At 40.8% G+C, this 22,695-nt stretch overlaps 1 protein-coding gene across 2 annotated transcripts in view; it reads left to right on the top strand.

The window, feature by feature from the left end:
* PHKA2 (phosphorylase kinase, alpha 2 (liver)) overlaps nt 1-22,695 on the top strand; it is a 39,363-nt gene that overhangs the window by 11,610 nt on the left and 5,058 nt on the right. Inside the window, exons 11-27 of one of the 2 annotated variants that reach the window (XM_010571260.1) lie at nt 77-184; nt 895-973; nt 3,032-3,166; nt 4,561-4,670; nt 7,390-7,534; nt 7,989-8,067; nt 9,353-9,516; nt 10,173-10,346; nt 11,454-11,542; nt 12,683-12,816; nt 14,323-14,479; nt 15,908-15,987; nt 16,236-16,314; nt 16,440-16,569; nt 18,267-18,368; nt 19,013-19,131; nt 21,636-21,683. In XM_010571260.1, coding sequence (XP_010569562.1) covers nt 77-184; nt 895-973; nt 3,032-3,166; nt 4,561-4,670; nt 7,390-7,534; nt 7,989-8,067; nt 9,353-9,516; nt 10,173-10,346; nt 11,454-11,542; nt 12,683-12,816; nt 14,323-14,479; nt 15,908-15,987; nt 16,236-16,314; nt 16,440-16,569; nt 18,267-18,368; nt 19,013-19,131; nt 21,636-21,683 — 1,932 coding nt within the window. The remainder of the gene's footprint in view (nt 1-76; nt 185-894; nt 974-3,031; nt 3,167-4,560; nt 4,671-7,389; nt 7,535-7,988; nt 8,068-9,352; nt 9,517-10,172; nt 10,347-11,453; nt 11,543-12,682; nt 12,817-14,322; nt 14,480-15,907; nt 15,988-16,235; nt 16,315-16,439; nt 16,570-18,266; nt 18,369-19,012; nt 19,132-21,635; nt 21,684-22,695) is intronic. The other variant, XM_010571258.1, reaches the window with a different exon arrangement.

The raw sequence follows: 22,695 nt of genomic DNA, 5'->3' as shown, positions 1-22,695 counted from the left end.
TTTCAAATACTTCCATGTTATTGATTGTTCTTCACAACTTTAGGGTAATTTTTCTTGCTTATGTGTTTGTTTTCAGGTTGATGAGGAGTATGAAAATCCTCACTCAGTGGATCGTGTCCCAGTGGGAAAGTTACCTCATCTTTGGGGCCAGTCATTGTATGTCCTTAGCTGCCTATTAGCAGAGGTAATTGTTTCTTGTATAATAGGTGAGCTTATATTTCATTTTGTTTTGAGATGGCTTCGCCTTTAAGTACAATTTGGTTGACAGGCGGGGGACAATGTGTTTTCCAGTAGAAACATGTACATGAACCATGGAGGGGTGAGTCTGAGCCTTCAGGAGTGGTTTGGGGTTTTTTTTGTATATAGATATGCAATTGTCTGTTTCTAATCAAGCTGAATAAGTTGTCAAATGGACTGGATATACAGTTAGGCTAGAGGAATGTGCCCAGGCTGACCTGGCTGTCCCAGAGCTAGGATTTTGCACTGTTTCAGCTCCACTAGGCATGCCTTAATCTGTGGCGTACAATGCCTACAGGGTTGTCCCGTATTAGCCATGGACTTGTTAAAGGAACCACTGAATATCTCTGTGGAGCTGCAGAAAAATTCACTGGCCTGGTGAAATTGTGTCAGTTGCTGCAACTCTAAAATAGGAAATCTGAACATGCAGATTTTGTCAGTCATAAGCATTTTCTTGTTGTTCCGAAAAATATCGCAGCCATTTTTTTAATTGAATGTACTACTTAATGGACGGGGTAAATAAACCAGGCTTTAACTCCTGCTCTCCTGATAAAATATGAAAATGGGTTAAGGTTTCTTCTAGATGCCGTCAGAAGCCTTTTACTTAATTTTTGTTTGCTTCGTTTCTTTTTTTTCTTTCTTTTGCATTTATTCTAGGGATTTCTTGCTGCAGGTGAAATTGATCCCTTAAACAGGAGATTTTCCACTGGATTTAAACCTGATGTTGTGGTACAAGGTGAGGGAGTTTTTGGATCATTCCAGGTGAATTGGATTACGTGATGGCAAAGTCCCTATGTACAGGAGAGAAGAAAGACATGTTGAAAAGTAATGTGGATTTTTGCATGGGACGTAGATGCTTTGATGATACTGTGAGAAGGAGAAGGGGGTTGTTTGCCTAGCTGCCTTTTTCCGGGAGGGAAGATCAGGTTTAACAAACTTTTTTTAAACAGTATTTCTTAAAATTTTAAGACCTGTCAGGGACTAGAGAGTGGCAAACTTAATCTTGTAGTGACCAGGAATATCTTGGTGGATTCTAGCAAGAAAGAGCAGGACTGACAGTGTTACCATAAGTTGGTACTTCAGAAACTCTAAGATTCAATTTTGGAATTTTAGAAAGCAGGCATTCTTTATTGCAGCACTGGGTGCATGGGAGATTGCTCCACCTGTCATGCACACCAATTCTTTCAACAGTTGTGATTATATACAAAATGGATGTACATATTCATTACTTTTTTCCTGGAAGTAATTAACAAATTCATCTGAATTCCAGGAACTCATTAATACAGGTAAATGTCCTTGGTGCAGGCGTGCTCGAGATCTTTGGTGTCTTCAAGGTTGTCTGGTGGTCTTCGATAGTCTTCCTCACTTGTCCACTAGTTCACCCTCTTCTAGTGATTCTGTGCAGTGGGACACTAAAGAATGTTCATTAGTAACTCTAATATCTGTCCTTTCTTGATTTTCATTCTTTTAACACAAGCCATATTGACACTTTTAACCTGAATTATCTAAAAGGGCCTAAGGTTCTCATCTTCCCAGGGAATTGCAAGGTTGCCCAAAAGCAATTTCCTCTAGTATCTTATACGTTTTGCAACATACAGGTTTTCTTATCCACCGCTAGTCAGCATAACAAGGCCACTCTGTTCTTCTCTCAACACAAGATGTAAAGCATCTTGTATCAACAGGAGATGGGTCGGTTTAGTTAGGTTTCTGTGCAGCCCCTTTTCGGAGGAACCGGGGACAACGAGTGTGGAGGATCTCTGTACGCAGAGGTGAGGCAGCCAGACTTACGGCTGTCTTTTGGGTGCTGCAGGGAGTGGCTTCTTTAGTCAGTGCAGGAACAGCCAAAACCAGAAAATTCAGTAGAGGGCAAACACCATCTGATCAGGGCTTAAAGGCTTTTCAAGGGCCTGTACTGCTCTGGAGAAGCAGCCAGCTCATTTATCAGGAGCAGCCTTTGTCAATGGTACTGTGACCTGGGCAGGTGCTTGTTTACCCCCCGTTGGTGTCTCATGGAGGTGGCATTTTCTTATTCTGAAGCGTTTAATTTCTAGTAGAAGTAGAAATGCTTGCTTATTTTTAGCATTCTTTGACAAGTATTTATAATGCAGAGAAGAATACTGAATTATTAGTCCCAAACCGGTAAGCCACCTAACATGGGCAAAACCTCAAGCAGGACAAGAGGTGGGATTAGGGCGTGGATTGTAAATTCCTCTGATTTGGGGACTTCTTTCCCCCCCCGCTACCTCTGCCATTTTACGGTCTCTCTAACATTTATTGCTCTACAAGTAACAGCACCTGTTCCCCATTGACTCGGGTGTGGTGTTATAGTGTGCTGTATTAAAACAACAAAGATTTTCAATCTGTGTTTCCCCTTATTTTATGGGGGAAAAGCCCTATCTGCTAGCAGAGACTGCATGATCCAAACTGGTGGTACTGAAAGAAATCAGAAGAAACTGATAAAGCCCCAGAGAACCTGGTCTAACCTCAGAGCTGACCCTGCTTTGAGCAGGAGGTTGGAGTAGAGACCTCGTGAGGACCCTTCCAACTTGAATTACCCTGTGGTCCAAAGTGGACAAGGATGGCAAGACATGTTGAGAAGCAGAGAGCCAAGATCTGTTTGATGCCCTCTTGGTATACCTTTTGATCTCACGGGCTCGTAAGTTAAGAAAGAAGTGAGGTCTTTGTGCCTTTTTAGTCAACTAAATGCATTAGTTGAGAGGTGACAGTAGAGACAAGTCAGTTAAAAAGAGTAGAACATTGCTTCTTACTAGTGTTTTTGTTTTCTGTTACGCAGTAACTGTTTTGGCAGAATCTAATCAAGTTAAGAATCTCTTGCAAGAACATGGAATCAATGTTCAGAGCATCGCTGATATCCATCCGCTCAGAGTGCAGCCAGCTCGCATCCTGAGTAACCTCTACACCATGCTGGGTAGGTATTTGAACATGGAAGCCTCGCTCAACTGCTGTGCAAGGTATTTTTTAAGGGTGGTGTTTTGGGTTTTGTTTTTTCTTGCTTCACACTGTCTCAATTTCTTTGATCTAATTTCTTTTATTTAAATCAATTTCTTTGATTTAAAATGCATTTGTGCAAAGAAGCTTAACAAAATTAGAACTTCTGTCTTAAATAAGGGACTCCAACAGGGGAAAAAAAAAATTGCCTCATTAGAAAAGGTGGCCAAAATAAAAGTTTCCCTGTGCCCTTGGAGTTAGGCAAGAGCTGACTCTTTTCTTGTCCTGCAGGAAACACTTCCACAGAGAAATCGGCTTTAGAAAAAATGCCTGGAAAAACACAGAAAAAAATCAAATGTTTTTCCTTTCAGAAGTCAGAGTACTTCTGGTTTAAGACTGGAAACTCAGTAATGTGGTTGCCATTCTACCAGCAGACAGCCTGGGAAGTTTTCTGCTCCAAATCAGGGAAGCCGTGCTGCTATCAGACATCTTTGGGCTGTCAGGTTCTTGCTAATGTTCCTTCCAACCCTGAGCTGAGCTGCGCTGCGCTGCTAAGCCTTCAAATAAGTCTTATAAAGTGTGCCCTGTATATGGAGAAGGGAAATCGCATGTGCTGCTTTTGGGAAAGAATCTGTCTCTCTACCACGAAGAACTTTTAACGAATGAAACATTTGGAGGGCTTTGCTGAACCTTACATTTATTTCATAATAATTCATAATAGCTTTCTCTCACTAGTGGGGGGGTGAGTAGGATGATTTGACACATTGGTGTATTGTTTTTAACAGTGACTTCTTTGGGAATGTTCACAGTGGTATTTTTTCAGGCACATGGTTGTTTGGCTCATATTCCTTGTCAGACAGATTGAAGTCAGCTCCTGGCTGTTAGAACAAAGGGTGCAGTGCAGATCATCTGCTAATAAGCTCTGCTGAGAAAAGTGGAGCTTATTAGCCTGGTGAAAAGAATGAAAATCTGTCTTTGTATTTGGATGTACTTTGTATTTGGATTTAGCCTTCTGTGGGCAAGAATTTTTATGGTTCTGCAGTGAAAGCACTGCAGTTTTCTGTTTCACGTTGATGGCCTTGTTTCTGAAAGGGCGTATGCCTGTCCTTCTTGGTGGTGAAGCTTTGGGTGCTGAGCAATGACTATAATTAAAAGACCCAATCCCATGGTCAGTGAAGCAAAAATTTTTATTTTTAATCAACCCTTTGAAGAACTGGTTGCTACAATGGACCAGTCTGTAGCATCTCACTCTGTCATCTGTCTTCTGCCTTGCTGATATCAATGAAGTAGATCTCCTTGTCTAAAATGGTTGTTGTGGAAAACCACGCAGGAAATGTTAGGTGAGACATTTTATTCTTTCTCTTTTCTTTACAGGCCGGAACAAGAACATGAAATTAAGTGGACGGCCACACCGACATATTGGAGTGTTAGGCACGTCCAAGCTGTATGTGATAAGAAATCAAATATTTGCTTTTACCCCTCAGGTGAGCATGTGAAGCTGGCAGGGAAATCACTGCTTAGTTAATGGCTAATCATTAGTGAAGCACTTTGCTTTAATGTGCTGTCACTCTACTTTAGGTGGAGCAGGGCTGATAAAGCAGATGTGGTTTGCTTTGTGGGGTTTTCCAGAGTGTTGGATGATCGGCATGGTAGAAGCGCTGATAAATCTCTCTTCTGTCATACAGAGTCTGCCGCCTTTGGCTTCTGGCTTAGGAGAACACAGCAAATCAATAGTACACAGTTGTTACTGATCTCTGCCTGAACCAACATTCTAGCTAATGAAATAGTTTCTCCAGAAATAGGTCACTTAATATACCTTTCTACTGATTGCTTTGATGAAAAATTTAGTTTCACCTAAGCGTGCCAAGTACTGTAACCCCCAAGCGATTCACTTGTAATCTTTTCATTATATTGCTGAAAGGGTCAATAGTGCTGAGAAAGGGATGTTCTGTTGTTTTCTGTTTAGTGCCTTTTTCAATGTAGCTGAAAGTTTGGATCCTGCCAGAATTAATGGCTGTTATTTATACATTTAATGAAATACAACTCACTTATTCCTGTAGATTTATTCTAGCAGTTGGTACTAGAAGGCCAAGGGGTCACCTACTCTAAACATGTGCAACTGAAGCAGGATAAAGAATGCTCACACCCTTCTAAATAGATGTTTGACTAATGTAGTCTTTAAATTCCAGTGGAAGACATTCAATGGACTCCATAGGTGGCTTCTGTAGTGTTTCATAATATCCAAACAATATGAGATACGCTGCAAAAAAATGTGGATTCCTTCCCATTCTTCCCCATATCAATTGATCACAAGCAGCTTTATAACAGATTATTTGTTGTGTTGTTCCCCCACACCAATTTTGACTTTGCAAATTAGGGAAAAATTCCTTAGTGGTGATTTTTTTTTCAAAATATGTGTTTGTCCATATCTTACTATGTAAGTAGGACCCAATATTCCAGCTGAAATCTTGCCATGTATCAAGTATGTATTAATGTATTCCAAAATGGCATTTGTCTTTGCATTAGCAACACACTGGCAGTTCCTGTTTATTCCATGTTTGACTAAAACCTCCATAACATTTTCTGTTGTACTTTGTAGCCAGACATTTCCCCCTGACTTTTTTCTGAGGGGGCTGGAATTAATGTTTAATTTCACCTTCCTAATGTTAGCTATTAAATGATCTGTGTTGATCTTGACTAACGTCCACAAATTTTGTGGTTTTGTCATTTGTATTTCATGTTGTTATCTAATGAAAACATCGATGAGGTGTGAGGCAAAGGCTGACCCCTTTTAGATACTCTCTCATTATGAAAAAAACAGTTAATAACTACCTTTTGAGAACAATTTTTCAAGCAGCTCTGCCTCCTTGGGTGTTTTTTCTTTGGCTCGCTAGTGTGAAAATTTGCAAAAGTTGAGAGATGTCAGCCACCTTCTTGTACCTATCACCTAGTTGCCCCCAAAGAAGGAAATTGGACTGGTTTGCTGAGATTGGTTTTTGATATGACTGTTGGGCCATCTTGCTTTATCATTTTGTAGTTATCTTGGCAGTCTCAAACTGGCTTTGTTTTCCTGTGCTTTCAGGCACTAAAATTTGCTTGACTGGTCTGTGATCCTGGCTCTTCCTTTTTAAAGACAGGCAGTGTTTTTGCTTCTCTCTGGATTTCTGGGACTTCTTCCTGAATTATCAAAACTAATTGCAGGTGGCTCAGGGATTGTTTTGGCTAGTTCCTTAAGTTCTATGAAGTAATTTTTCTGGACTTTGCCAGCTTGAATTTATGTGCTCTTTAACCTTTTCTTCCCATACTGAGGCTGGACTCGTATCGCTTTGCATTACAGGTCATAATTTGCTACTTTTCTTCTGTCAATAAAAACAGCATAGAATGCTTCAGCTTGTCTGTATCCTCTCTTCCTACCTCCTTTCTTTCTTTATTAACAGACCTACAGTTTCTGTGTTTCCCTATTACTTCTGATGCATTTACAGGATGTTTTCTCCTTGACCACTATGTGTCTTACTAATTGATGTTTATTCTATATCCCAGCCTCCTTTTTCCACCCCTCCCCAAGACTTATGTGATTCCTTAACTTTTGTTGTGGCTGCTTTGATGTACTTTCTATTGTTTGTCCAGCTTTTTTGGTTTCTAGCTCCTGAAGCATCCAGAATAGTCTCTTACTGTGGTTCTTGGCTTTCCTCTGTAGTGAGAACAGCACATTTTACAATTGTACATTTTATGTACCTTTTTTCCACAGTAACTGCCAGCTTTTCTGTATTCTGCTTGACTTTCAGATTGTTCCCAAGAGACATACAGTTACTAGTTCCCAGTCCCCAGCATGCTCTTAAGACTATTCATTGTTTTTGTTGCTGTCATTAGTTTTCTCTTCCATGTCTAGAGTGCTTCCATCTCCCAGATCATAGGTTACTGTATTTCATCATTGGGAAGATTCTACTTCATGGGTGTGATTGTCTGCTTTTTATTTGTGTGGCTTGCTTCTTTCATGGTCAGCCTACAAGTGTAAGGAAATGGACTCTGCACAAGCATGGGTTTCTTTTTCACAGTCTCAAGCCTTGTTAGATTAATTCATGCAGTTTGTTTTGTGGTCAAGAATAGCTCATATGGCTTTGGTGAATGATTTAGGGGAGGAAATAGGAAAAAGTAAGGAGAGCACTGACAGCTACTCATATGCCATATTTCTCTGTTCTCTAGTTTACTGACCAGCATCACTTCTATCTGGCTCTAGACAATCAGATGATTGTGGAGATGCTTAAGACAGAGCTGGCTTACCTAACTTCTTGTTGGAGGATGACAGGGAGACCAACTCTGACATTTCCCATCACCCACACAATGCTTGGTAAACTTAATTTTCTCTGTTTCAAGCGGAGTAGCTCCCCTTACTGCAGAGGAGTAGGATGGAACTCAGTTTGAGAGGAGGCAGGTGGCATGACTGTTTCAACATCTGAGTTTCAACACCAAAAGTACAGTGTAACTTTCTCAAGTATATGCTGAATTGGTACTACTTCATTTTGGTTTTACTCCCCCTTTATATCCTTGCATCTCCCCATTGTCTCCATACTATTTCTGTCCAAAGAAATTTGATAGAAAACCCTTTGAAACTTGTTGGGTGGGTTGGGTTTTGTTTGTTTGTTTGGGGTTTTTTGAATAAGCTAGTATTGACAGTAGTTGTGGGTTCTGTTTTAGATTTGTCTGATTTTCTTTGTAGAGAACACCCAGTGATACAGTTTATTTGGACGTGATAATTTAAGAACATGTTGGTAAGCTTCAACTCTTCCATTATTCTTTTTTAGTTGATGATGGTACTGACATTCATCCAGCGGTTCTTGCCACCATAAGAAAATTAGAGGATGGTTATTTTGGAGGTGCAAGGTAATGTCAGAACCCTCAGATGGGTCTCTCCATGATTTTTTTTAATTAAATCCTATACAAGCCTCAGTTTTGAACTTGTGATAGTGCACAGATCTTGTACTGGAACTCTGCAGAGAGAGAAGTTTCAGCTTTATTATGTGGCAATGAGATGGTAGCTGGACCTCAGATGCAATGTGAAAGATCTGTCTCCCAAGAGGTGTACCATCTCTGACTGTCATTAATGGATAAGGAAAAACAAATGTCAGACCTCTGGAAATACAAAAATTTGGTCTTGGCTGGGCTTCTGTTTTTAAGAAGTAATTATCTTTCACAGTTATTGGACATGTTTTAAACATGTAATTCATGTAGTACTTAAGCTTATGTGTACCATTTATCTGCATACAAAAGCAATTTAATATGATGCTACAGTAACTCCCTTTTTGCTTGCCCACCCTCAATCAGTACCTTCCTCTGACAATCAGATGTGCTTTCTGTTTGTCCTGGTTTCGGCTGGAATAAAGTTAATTTTATTCCTAGTAACTGGTATAGTGCTGCATTCTGGATTTAGGATGAGAATAATGTTGGTAACACACTGATGTTTTAGTTGTTGCTAAGCAGTGTTTATACTAAATCAAGGACTTTTCAGCTTCTCGTACTGCCCTGCCAGTGGAGGCTGGAGGGGCATGAGAAACTGGGAGGGGACAGAGCAAGGACAGTTGACCCAAACTGGCCAAAGGGGTATTCCATACCGTGTGACGTCATGCCCAGTATATAAACTGGGGGGAGTTGGCCAGGGGACACTGTGGCTCAGAGACTGGCTGGGCACTGGTCAGCAGGTGATGACCATATAATAATAATAATAATAATAATTTCCTTTTCTGTCCTATTAAACTGTCTTTATCTGAACCCCTCACTCCCCCCCCCCCCCCAGTGGGATGGGGGAGAGAATGGGGGGGAGTAAAACTTGTGGGTTGAGATAAAGACAGTTTAATAGGACAGAGAAGAAGGGGAAAATAATAATAATTCATAGAATATGCAAAACAAGTGATGCACAATACAGTTGCTCACCACCCACTGACCAGTGCCCAGCCAATCCCTGAGCCGCGGTGTCCCCTGGCCAACTCCCCAGGGAGTTACTTTTTTTTTTTTTTTTTCAGTTATCAGTATCTGCTCTTTTGTAGTTACCAAAGGTGGATTTAACAGTAGGTCTTGTAAATTTTGGAGGAGTCGCTGAAAGCTCAGTGAGCATTAATCAGTATCAAAATGGTGGATGTTAACGCTGTTTGGCACACGTTCCTGTTTGCAGGGTGAAGATAGGCAAGCTATCAGAATTTCTCACCACCTCTTTTCATACGTATCTGAGCTTCCTGGATCCAGACTGTGATGTAAAACTGTTTGATGACCCTAAGGAAGGCCGTAATAGTCCTGACAGTGAATATGGAGGCTATCCAGCAGATTTCTGTGAAAGCGGTAGTGTTTTTTCATGCTTCAGTTTTTTTTCTCTTGTCAAGTTCTATCAGCAGAGCCTGGGTTTACCTACAATGCAGAGTCTGTTTTGTGCACAGTTGACAGTCATTCAGGTTTCTCATGCATCAGTCTGAGGACAGGACCTGCATGACTTAATTTGGAGAGGGAATTTGTGTGTATTATTTCTATGTTCATAGTATGGCATTGACTAGCAACTGCTGCAGTAAAGCTGAGTCTGAAGAGTCAGCAGATGAGTGTGTGTGTGTGTAAGAGGCTGGAGAGAGGAAGAGTCTCTGACGAGTCGTAGACAAGAGCTTGTGTGGAAGACCTGATAGAATCATAGAATAATTTAGTTTGGAAAAGACCTTTAAGATCATCAAGTCCAACCATGATCTGTGGACCAGTAAGTTAAAAATCCTTTTGCTTCCTTTCAAAGGGAAGAACAACTTCTTAATGTAACTGTTTTCAAAGTGTCAAAAACAGATTTTTTTTTTTCCTTTCCAATTTGTTCAGCTTAAAAATCTCTTGCTTATGGTAGTCTTCTATTTTTGTGTGTCCTTCTATATAAGCAAGAATAGAGTGGTACGTTTGAAAAAAAGCACTGATAAATTATGATTTTTACCTTTAATAAACCTTTTCTTTTATGTATGTCACAGTAGAAAGCCAGGATGAGCTGGATCAGTATATAAATGATGTCCTGCAGAGTACAGCACTGAAGTCATACCTGCCTCCAACTTCAAAGACTGCAAATCAACCACCTGTGTTCAGTGCAAACCATTCCACGAAAGAGATACTGTCAATAATGGCGAAGACAAAGGGCTTGGAGGTTCCAGGTATTTCTCCCTATTATTTATTTAGTGATAATAAAAGAAAACCTGTTTTTGGATAAGTTCAGGTATTTCAAAATTTTGCCATTTAAAAAGAACTAGTGGCATGAGTATGTTGTAGTTATCAAGAAATAAGAATGACTGTGAAGCTGTTACTCTCGTGTTCCCACAGTATCCCATGTCTTGGTGTATACATAAATAACCTGCTATGAAACTTAACATTCAAAGTTAATGTTATGGAAGCTGCTACAGCTTCTCAGTCGGGTAGAATTTTAGAACCTGAGGCAGTGAATTAGTTTTTTTGTCTTTGTTTATACAGAATATTTCTTATTTTAATAAAGTTGTTGTGGAATTAAATGTTTCAATGCCAGAAGAACATAAGTATGTACACGTACTTTCTAAATTTGTAAGAACAAACAGAGTAGAGAGGGAGGACAGTATTCCTAATTATGCTATGTTTCTAATAGACTGGAGGATTTACACCAAAATAATGCTTTGACTGAATTTGTAAATAGATTCCAACGTATGCATTGTTTTATATGTAGGTGTATAGTATTCAATGCCCTGGTTAAGGGAAGGCTTCCCTTATCTTCAGTGTAAATTAATAACTTAAGCTTTTTTGTTAGTCTTTTCTCCCATATTTCACATGCCACATCATCTGATCCTCTATTGAATTCAACATATGAAGTTAACAGAGCATTAGCCTGTATTTACTATTATCATTTTAATTATGATATCTTACCATTAGTTAGACCATTTTCTTCACATACATCCTGTTAAAATGTTTAAAATGCTTAGCAGAGTCAAGTCATTGGGCTGTAGGATTTCTGAGGCATGGGCCATCGTAAGAGGTATCAGCTGAGTGTGTAGCACCTGAGCCTTTGACATGCTGATCTCAGAAGCTCTTGGAGCAAGCCTGCAAGGAGATAAGGTTCAGAATGTGAGCTTGTCTCCGAGTTCTGTGCACAGCATCTCAGAAGAGTTGCCTCTGTATTTTGGCTCTTGGAGGTATTTCTGTTGGTTTTGCCTAGTACAGTTGCTCTATGTAGATATTTTCAATTTTCATTTCTTTTTTTTTTCTTTTTTCTTTTTTCTGGTGGCTTTGTTTTCCAGCTGTGTCTATGTCTCTTCCCACTAAAGTTCTGAACACACACCGGAAGTCTTTGAATCTTGTTGATAATCCCCATTTCTTTGAGACAAAGGTAATCTGTGGGAATTTTTATGCTGTTCGTGTTTTTAGGATGCAATACTGTGGCCTTTCCTGTGTTTCCCAGCCAAACCCTATGCTAATTCTCATTTTCCTTCACAGACAACCATTGTCTACTCCCTTGGTTTCAAATTTATTTTTTGTCTGGGTGAAGGTTTTTTGGTTAAATATTATAATTAATAAACATTATCAAGTGGAAAGTATTTAATTGTATGTGCAAACAAAATAAGGTAATAGGTGCTTATTTTTAAAGGCCAAAAGTTAAGTCATTGTCTTTAGTTCTAACTGAACACACAAAGGGAAGGACAGGATGTTCACAGCCTTTAGAGATGGTCTCCAAGAAATGCTACTTACAGTAATGTCTGGGCAGGAGGGGAGTGTGTGAAAGGACCAATGTCCTTAAGGCGCCAGCCAAATCCCACTGCAAGGCATGAAGATGGGGTTGTGCTGCGTACTTGTTTTATCTTAGTATATGAGACCAGCAGCTGAGAATGGTTGCAGGAGGTTGTATCCAGCCTCCTGAAGGATTCTGCTCTACAGGCTCTGTTTGTGGAAATGGTATTTTAGGACCATATAAATTGCTGAATAGCTTATTAAGCAAAAGTACTCTTCATCCAAGAACTCGCCACAGGATTGCATCATCTGATTAGTTAATATGTTAGTTTCATAAGCTTGGAAAATTTATCATGGCAACATCTACATTCATAAAGCACCACATATATACAGGTTAGAGGTGGAACTCAGAAAGCTCTGAATTATTTCAACTAAAAAAAAGTAGTACCCTTCTGCTTTTCTCTTTACAAGTGACAGCAAATGATGAGAAAAGCATGCAAATAATTTGGTTTCCTTCTTTGACAAAATATTTGTTTTGTCCAAAAAACGGCTTTCCTTGTTGATTGAACCAAAATTAGAGACAAAGTTCCATTCTGGGTGTTGTGTTTCCTGGGATTAGTCTTCTTTTCATGTTTGCAGTAGTCTGGCAAGAACTATGTGATGTGTCTGTATTTCAAGTGCAGAGTTATGTTGCAAGTTTGTTGTATTGTTTAGTGGGAAGTTACAGTTTGAATTTGATCTGCTACTTTTTTCAAGACCATTTTGTTGATTTTTTTTTTTTTTCATCCATCTTTGTTATCAGGACCGTGAAAATGTTTTGCACTTACCTAAAGATGCTCACGGTGATTTGGATTGCAGGAAGCTTGTTGAGCAGCTGAAGGAATGTCCAACGCTCCATGATCAAGCAGATATCTTATATATCTTGCATATACTAAAGTGAGTTGTCTGAGTGTAAACTTCAGCATCTTTAAGTTTGGTCACAACTATCTGATTATTCTTGTGCAAAAGCTTTTCGCTGTGCAGGGTTGTGTTTTGAGGGGAGAGGTTAAAATATTTTGTGCTTTAACAAGCTTTTTTTCAGTTAGCTTGATTACATAAATAATTTGGATACAAAAAAATTCTTGTGCAAATTTCAGGGTTGATTGGCACACAGTTACGAATACATACAGGCTCCAAGGCTCACAAGTGAAACACACAAATCCTTTCCATGAATGAGACCACACCTTGCTATATTTGTGGCACTTAATAGTTGACAAAGATTTGGTGTGATTTTTATACACAAGTAGGGAAACGGAGGGAAACTTCATCTTCTCGTTTTCTAACTAAAAGCAAAATGCAATTTTAATGAGTAGTCACTATTTTTCCTCTAATCCCTGTGCATGTTCAAGTGCACCACTGGCTAAAACTCAGTGCTCTTCAAAATGTTTTTCAAAACAATCTAACCCCAGTAAACAGCTGCTATTTAAATAGGTTTCATGGGAACAAATGCAAATACAAACCAAAGGAATCACCTTCTGGAGTGCATTTACTGGGCTTTTTTTCCTGTGCAGGAGAATACTGCTGGAACCTGTCAGGAAGTTGGCTTTGGGTGCAAGCATGTGTTAATCAAAGATGGACTTTTACTGCTACAAAGATTGTATTTTTGTTTATTTTAGTCTTTCTCCTGTGAAGACCTCTTCTTTGATCTTCTTGATTCCCCAAGCAAAATGTTTAGCAGCCTCTCTTAAAGAGCAAAGGAAATCCTGAAAAAATACCATTTTGTTGTTTAACTACACATAACCCCCTTAATTTCCTGTTCTGCACTTGTTTCACCATGGGAGTCTCTGTTGGGCAGGCAGGTGGACTTGTGGTGGACTCTGCCCCTCCAGCAGGAGTTGAAAGGTCATTCTGTGATGCTTTAAAACATTGTCAAAGAGAAGCCATAATGCAGTGAATTTCAAAACCAGGAGAGGAGCAGAAATCTCCTTTGATTTTTCAGTAATGGCATAAGCAGCGTGGAAGCTTAGTTAATAGCTAAGAAAGAGGCAGGGCAAAAAAACTTAAGGGTTCTCTGAGGCATTTGAAAAACAGGTGCAGTCTTCAGCAGTACTGAAGATGTTGCTGAATTCTGCTCTGAGAAAGCACCGCATGGAGCGTTCCTCCAGCAGGCTCTCTGCGTGCACGCTCAATTTAAAGTCTGGTGGGAAACCCTTTGGGTGGTTGCTTTGAAGTCACAGGCTCGTGGCTAAGTGAGTGCTTAAATTGATATGAAAGTTCCTGGTATCAAGAGGGTTTCGTCCATGTATAACCAATGCCTGGTGAAGGCCCGCATGTCCCATGTACTACTTAATTCTGTCACCGAAATGAGCAATGCGATCAAAATCAGGCTGCTTGTTGTGTGGTAAGGTTAAGCAGTGTGGCATTTTGCCTGATGACAGTTACCTTATGTGACTTTTCTGGCAGAGGTGCTGACTGGGACACAGAGCTGGATGGACAGTACGGCGTCACTGTTCATTGCCTACTCAATGAGCTCTACAGAAAGGCAGGCCTCAATCAAGAATGGGGTTTAATCCGTTATATTTCCGGCATGCTCAAAAAGAGGGTGGAAGTCCTGGCTGAGGTATGAAATACAAATAGTGTTGGTTCAGTTTCCTGTCTGGAAACAGAGATAAAACTACCAGTTTGCTGCTGAGGCTTGTGCTTGCCCTTCTTCTGGTCTTACTTCACAACATACATAGTGGAGCATTTTTCAGTAAACATTGGTTGCTTTTCTGATCTAAAATCTTATTATGACATCTTTACCTTTCATCTGTACTGCGAACTGTGCTAATATTGGCATGGACTGAGAATGTCACACTATAAATGTGAAGGCTTCATTTCATCTCTGTTAATCAGAGAAGCTTAATTATGTGCTTTGAAAGCTGTAGTTGTCATTGGTAATGGTCTATTGCTATTGTGATAGCATGAACACTTTTGGAGCACCAGTACGTCAAGGTGCTAGCAATGATGCAAAAACATGTTCTGCTGACTTCCATCCCATTGGTAACAAGAAAGATCCCCTGTAAGGGTACAGATTTGATTTTTGAACATTACGAAAATGTTTCCTCTCAAGTACTCTAAAGTATTTGTTTAATTTCCTACTTATCCCTGCATATTTCTGAAGACCTCTTTCTCTAATTCGTGGCCATTTTCAAAGCTTTGACTGTCACACCTAGGATGCCCTATTTTAGTGACAGTCATATCTGCAGGGAGCAATTTGTGATAATCGCCCTCCATGGTACTACATTAAGCACATAACCTTTTCCATCCTCAAGATATGATGGATGAGCAGTACAGACATGCTCACAGAAAGCCCTGTGTATTAAATTGAGAAGGTACTGACAAAGAATTGGGGAGGAAGAGAGTAGAGATGATCTGGTTTGTTCCACGTTAAGGGAGGGAAGATAGACTCTTCAAAATCAGAGGAACATTGCTCTGTGAGGTCTTTGATTCAGGATGCTAAAACAGGTCAATTGAACACCCACTTTTAAAGGTTGATATAAAAGAGTAAACGCTGTGGTACCGGGGGAAGCACCTATTTCAGAATGTATCAAGGTGCCTAATTCAGGAATGTGAAGCAGTATGTTTGGTGTTTGTTTCTTTTAACAGACATATTAGTATGCAGGACTTTTTTAAGCTAATACTGCCAAGTTTTTCAATGATTAAAAATGTTTGTTGTCTTGCATAAAGAACAAACTTTTATCTTATGATGAAGGATAAAGTCCTTTATTGATCTGCCAGCCCCACTGGAGTCCCTAATCATTATGCTGCTGATTTCACTGAGTGGGGAAAAGCAGGCTTTCAGCCTGGACAGACTCTCATAGCCCTGTTGACCTCAATTAACAACTGGCAACTAGTTAACAGCATTCTGCTGGCTCTGCATGTCTCATAGTTAATAGAAATGCACTTAAATATTGCTAAAGAAATGCTTCATTTTCAGGAATTAAAAGCTGTATCACTTCAACATGACTCAGAGAAAGGTCTCTTGCTTTCTGTCCCATTGTGATAGGCATGCACAGACCTTCTGTCACACCACAAGCAACTTACAGTGGGCCTGCCACCAGAACCCCGTGAGAAAATCATTACCACGTAAGTTGGAGCTCTGCCTCAGTTACAGAAGCAGCCTGCCCTTCATGTTCTTGCCAGTACTGTTCTGCTGCTATTATCTGGTTTTAAAATTTATTCCTCACCTTCAGAAGGAATTGCAGCCACGCAGGCAGAATTGTAGGTGCCTTTGTGGTACAAAGATATTTCTGGGTGGCTTGGTTCCAGTGCTTGTTCAAGAGGTTAATAGCAGGTGCCTGAGTCACTGCTAACTGTGGTGTGCCTTCTTGCAGCCCACTACCGCCTGAGGAGCTCACAGATCTTATTTATGAAGCCAGCGGCCAAGACATCAGTATTGCAGTCCTGACACAGGTATACAGCATGCGTAAAACGGGTTCTTTCAGCGGTGCCCAGTGTGGCACCAGTGTTTGCTCTGTGACTGGGAAAGCCAAGAGGACCCACTCTGAATGGGTGCCCTTACGGATTTGTCCTTACAGGAAATAATTATGTACTTGGCGATGTACGTCCGGTCACAGCCTAGTCTTTTTGTGGAGATGCTCAGGCTCCGCATTGGTCTGATAATTCAGGTGATGGCCACTGAGCTGGCTCGAAGTCTGAAGTGCTCAGGTAAGAGCAATTTTATCATAAGGGTACTTACGACGTTATTTCTGCTTCACCTCAGTGGTTGATTTTTCATTTATATGTGTTAAATCATTTTTATTAACTTCTTCATTCAGCATACACAGTTACAAACTTTGGAAATAACTTCTCGTTTTGATTTAACAAAAGATTCCTGTCCCCCCATCTCCCAGTTATTCAAACTGGAGTGGATATTAAATAAGTCCGTCCCCTGACTTTCAGTAAGTGTTTGAGGTCCAGGTCATCAAATTGCACGTGTGTGTATTTAGGGACCCAATGCCACTAACGTCAATGAGAATTAGGACTCTAGGTAGCTTCTGAATATTTGAGCCTTAATTCATAGGTCTGTAGTTTTTATTCAAAGTAACTTCTGATGTGTAAGCCTTCTCCCCTTGAATGTGCTTAGTTGAAAAGTATTTGCTGTTTAGATTTCAGCTAGTGATATGTTGTTTTGCCAGGAGGCCAGTAAAAATTCTTACAGGCCCCCAAGATGTTGCATATGTCCTACAAAAACCCAAGAAGTAAGTAACAAGTGGTGCAAGGCAAAAATACTTTTAAACTCATTTTGGAAGAGAAAAGTGAAACTAAAGGGAAATCATGACTGAAGAGAGATCTGAAGAATTTTCCCTATTGAAAGGGGTTAGAAGTCTAAGAAGGAGCAGTTATGAAAAGTATACAAGTTAATGTGACAACCATATAGTCAAATGCTGATACTTAGGAGCATGATCTGGGCCATATTTTTGTTCCATTTTATGTGGAACTCAGCTCTTGTTACCATTTCTAATGGCCTAGCACATCCTAAAGGGGGATGACTTTGTGGAAGCATATTTTCTGGTCTCCCCAGTTTTCTCCCTCGTGGAGTGCAGACGGGGGTCCCTGGTAGTTGGTTAGATGGAGCCCACTTCAGACACTGCTGCTTTCTAACTTCAGTGGTTAGCTGTCAGTGGAGGGTAGCAAGTTTCTTCCTTAGGAGAAGTTGACAAAAGGAATGAAGTAATTTTATGGGATAATTCTCTTTCTCTGTGAAGAGTGTACAAAACGCCCTGTTTCCCCCAAACCTGTAGCTGAATAGCAGAAGCTGCTTTGTTCACAGTGCAAAGCCTGTCTTTCCTGGCGTCCCTTTTGTTATTCCTTACCCTTAAACGACAGCTGCTTTGTACACTGCCCTTGGCTTCACTGCTGCCTTTTCCATGTTCTCCTATGGGAGACTTGTCTGTGCACACGTGTGCTCCTGTGTACGTATGTGCTTTTTCTCCCTCTCACAAGCATGACCCTTTAATCAAATAAAACACAAGCCTTCCACATGTATGCATTTCTTTATGTATTAACTCTGGCTCTGTAATTTAGATCTAGATGCTGTTGGGAGATGGCTGTAATGCCTTTCCAAGTGATCTTGCTCTACAAAGGAGCAACTGCTTTCTCATCATCAGCTTCAGTGAGATTTTGCACAAGCTGCAGCATAATATTGACTAATGCAAATAGTGTTATTTCCATGCAGTGTTTGTTGTTTAGTCCTGAAACGTATTTTCTTTGAAATGTGACTCTACGTATTTTTTTTTAAGGAAGCATTAGCCACAAAGGTAAATGTGACTGAACTTCATTCAGCAGCAGCTTACTTAGGAATAAAGCTATAAAGCCACCTATAGTGATGTTTGTCTTTTTCTTTTTTTTTTTTTTTTAACTAGGTGAAGAAGCTTCAGAGAGTTTGATGAATCTTAGCCCCTTTGATATGAAAAATCTCCTACACCATATTCTCAGTGGAAAAGAGTTTGGAGTGGAAAGAAGCTGTAAGTTGTCCACTTGGGTACTTCTATATGTTAAGTGAGAACTACAAATACAAAGTTAGATTGTCTTGTAAGTAGGAATCTACTCTCTCAGCATGTAAAATAGAGTTACAGGTGATGTATGAATCATGGGTGGCCAGTACATGTGTATGTCTGCTGTGGAATAAACAAAACAAATATAATGGAAGCTGTCCTGCATTGAAATAAGATTGTATGAACTTTTCAGTGATATGAAGGCAAACTTTAAAATGAAGAAATTTCATGTGACCAGAATGAAAATCATAAAAAGGTCCTACCTAACCTGCCTTCAAGGAGCATGTCTGTGATGCCCAGATATTCCCAACTGGCACGTCAACTGTCTCCTGCGTTTATTCTTAGGCCCTCACAGACTCATGGCACCTCTGACCTCTTTTTTAAAGCTATGATTGCTCAGTGTGTTGGAAAATCAGGCCCTGATATCCAAGTACAGATCTAGGCCCCTTACTTGATGCAGTCAGGCTTGAACTATTGACGTGATTTGAAAGGATGCTGTCACCAAGAGCATTGTTCAATTCTGAGAGGATATGTGTCTATCTTCAACTTCTAGATACAATTTTGCCTGTTTTTCTACCCCTAGAATTTAAAAAATGTCCATTTGCTTCCTTTAGTGCGACCTGTAGATTCCTCTTCATCTAGCCCTGCGATTTCTATTCATGAAATGGGGCATTCTGGAGCAACAAAAACAGAAAGAAGTGGTATTACTAAATTGAAGAGTGAGATGAAGCAGGTGAGAGTTTTCTGTCAATGCTCATCAGAAAATCCAGCTGTTCTGGAACTGTGTTATGTTAGGTTTTATTCTTGGTAAATGACAGAAGTTTCCAGAGATCCTTTGATTTAAAGCTGGTCACTAAATAGAATGCAGCAAGGCGATGTTTCCTCTAAAAATGTGTTTCCTTTTTTATTCTTGTTTCACGTGCTGAATATAGAAGAACTTGGAACAAACTCTAATGCATTCATGGCAGCAACTTTAAAACAGCTCTTTTATCATCTTTAGCTAAGGAGAAGTCAGATGTACAAAGTGAAGCATTCATGCAAACTGTTCATTCTTGTACTCTGCCCAAATTGCTGGAGTGGTCCACATGCCTTTTGGAAAAGGTACACTGGGAAAAGAAATCTTGGTTTGTTTTCTTCCTGTTTTGTTTCTTCAGGAATGGAGGATGATTGCTGCTAGAATATATATATATATGTATGTACGTATGTAAGTTCAAAGTACTTTAAATTACACAGTAACTGAGTATGTGGAGAGATATCACAGAAAACAACCAATATATTCTGAATGAATGTGACTGATGGTTTTGTTATGGTTTTTGTTTCTCTATTTTGTGTCATTATTAGTAATTTTCTTTTGCTCTAGATAAATAGGAAGGTAGTAGTCAAATAAAATACATTTATAAGAATGGTTCTATATTTTTCAGGCTGGGTTATTCAGCCTGGAGAAGAGAAGGCTCCAAGGAGACCTTATTGGAGCCTTTCAATATATAAAGGTTCTTATAAGAAAGATGTAGAGGTGCTTTTTACCAAGGCCTGTAGTGACAGGACAAGGGACAATGGTTTTCAACTGAAAGAGGGTGGGTTTAGGTTAGACATGAGGAAGAAATTTTTTACGATGTGGATGGTGAGCCACTGGAACAAGTTGTCCAAAGAAGTTGTGGATGCCCCATCCCTGGCAGTGTTCAAGGCCAGGTTGGATGGGGCTTTGAGCAGCCTGATCCAGTGGAAGGTGTCCCTGCCCATGGCACAGACTAGATGATCTTTAAAGGTCCCTTCCAACGCAAACCATGTTATAATTCTATATTAGAAACCTGTTTTTTAAAGACCTTCTTAACAAGCAAACCTGTTTCATTTAATCTGAGGCCATTTCTGTAAGTTTCTAAGGAAGCATTTGATGTTTTCCTTTGATTGTGTGAGACAGATTTGCTCAGTAAGCCTTCAGAAAGCAGTGGCGTTTCTGTGTGGTCTTGACGTGGAGCATTTGAAGACGACAGTAAGGATCGGTTAATGATCCTTCATAGGACGCGATCCGGTGGGGAAGCAAAGGCACCTGTGAAACGCGTGGTGTCCGTCTCACGAGACCTGCTTGCCGTGTTTGAGCCATGCCACTGCCAAAGCATCATCCTGGCCGAGCCTTGTGGTGCGGCTGTGGCTCTGAAGGTGCTGCTAGCTGCTTTCCACCGCCCTGATGCGACTTTGGGGTTCAGCCCGAGGTGCGGCAGGTGGCTGGCTTCAGGACCCTTCCAGGAAAGGAGAGGGACTAGGCACTAGGTGGCAGCGTTATTTTAAGTACAGAGGTGGGCCTGACCTGAAACACTTGGACCTTTGTTGAGGTTGGAAATGTATTTCCTGCACTGCTTTTGCATTAGGTGGAAACTTGGTATTTTCCACAGAGGAGGACTTGGCTGGTTTTATTTTTGTTCCCTCCACCTTGCCATTGGTGCTGCTTCCTGCTGCATCTCACTGCATTCTCTGAATAATTCACTAGATACTAATTCAATGTCATTTGCGGGGGGGGATCAACTTTGTGTTACAAGGAACATTTCAAGTACTTGTACTAACATCTCTTGGCACCAGTGTTCAGCTGTTAGGCAACTGCAGCTTCCTCATTTGCTGATGTCGTTTCTTGAGTCTGAACATCAAGGCTTTGCCTGGTCTGAACCATGAACGCTTAATTAGGAGGCGTGGCTTGGGGTGGACAGAGAAAAGTGCTGTAAGTCTGAGGTGCTCCATCCACATTTCAGCAAAAATTTTGCCTTGCAGCTATTTGTTTAGCACTGCCCACCCAGTTGGCAGCCCACAGACTTTCTGCAGCAAGATGACCTTCTCGTGCAAAGAGAAGCTGCTGATGTTGCAACAAATGGGGAATGGAAGTGCGGAGCTTGGGGTTTTTCGCAGCCCTGAGTCACAGGGAAGCTTTTGCATGCATTTTAAACTGTGGCAGTTTGTGTTGGTGATGCTTGGAGCTCAGTGGATGGCACGAGCAGCTTGTGGCTGCCAAACAGGCTCCTGGCGTGGTAGCGTCTGCCTCGTGCTGACCCTGGGAATCGGCAGCAGCTGCCTCCAGGTTAGCTGAACTGCAGCACTGCAAGAGGCCAGGGGCTGTTGCAGTTTTCCCCTGAGTACCTGAGCTTATTCCATGTTTCTTGCCTTTGCATGGACAAGTTACTTAACTGTGTTTGCGCCCTGTTTTGTCATGGCTGTCTGTCTGACGTGTTGGTGTCTGTTTTTCTTTTGTAGTTCTTTCATGAGAGCCACTCCATGTCCATCAGCATGTTCGCTTCCATGGTAAAACACCGTCTGCAGCCCTGTACCTGCTCTTCACCTTGTGTGTGTTTGGGGGGGGGCGGGGGGGTGTCTTTGCTCTAGACACCTCCTCTGACTTCTGTGTAAAAACTTGTTTCAAACCCTACCTCTTTGTCTTACTCATCTTCATTGGCAACCAATTCTGATTAGTAATCTTTTAATAGAAGCTGAGTCTCGCATTTAGATCCACTTAGTTCTTCTGAAGCTTAAGTAGTTGTAGATAAAGCTCTATAGCAGATTTAGCTACATGATGGTGGATTATGTTACAGGTGTCATCAGTATTTAAAAGTAATGTAGCATTGATAAACGCTGGCAGTCCCTGGATAGTCATGAACTCAGAATAGCTTCAGGTTGCTGAGACAGGGACTTTATGGTCATGGGTCTCTCCTCAAGCAGTCACTTTCTTTGAAGGCAGAGAACTGTAGCTCTTCTTAAGCTCTTGCTGTTAAGGAGGAAGATAATCGTTTAAATATTTTACCAACAGAAACCTCAACAATTTAAAGTAAGTCTGAGGCTCCAAATCTGTCATGAAGACATGGAAAGTTTGCAGCTACACGTGCACTTTGAACTGGCAGTTGTGATTCATGGTTCTCCGCATCTGCAGGCTTGCTGGCATGGCACACCTCCCAGGTGTCCTAAATACACAACTGCAGAGCACCATGAGCCCCGTGGCCTGGCCTGACAACTGCCAGTTTGCTGTTGCCTCTCTCCTCCCACATACCAGCGCAGAAAGGCAGGCCTCAATTGTGGGTTTGAGTCAAGTGCACAGAATTGTTCAGTGAGATCTTTGCTTCTCTGAACCACCTGAGTAGCCAGATTAATTATCGTATGCAGATGGATTTCTCTACTTTGGCACCGACCTTCCTGCTGACCTCCTGCATCCCCTAGCTCTGCTCAACAGGATGGAGGAGGTTCTGTCTGTCTTGGTCAGCGTGCAGTGGAAAGGAATAGCAAGTGTCAAAACATCAAGGGAACACCACCTATGCCTCACTGA

This window comes from Haliaeetus leucocephalus, unplaced genomic scaffold (genome assembly GCF_000737465.1).
Source record: "Haliaeetus leucocephalus isolate CR32 unplaced genomic scaffold, Haliaeetus_leucocephalus-4.0 Scaffold317, whole genome shotgun sequence".
NCBI lineage: Eukaryota > Metazoa > Chordata > Aves > Accipitriformes > Accipitridae > Haliaeetus > Haliaeetus leucocephalus.
Note: the sequence above shows the minus strand (reverse complement) of the source record. Positions and strands in the feature narration are given on the sequence as shown.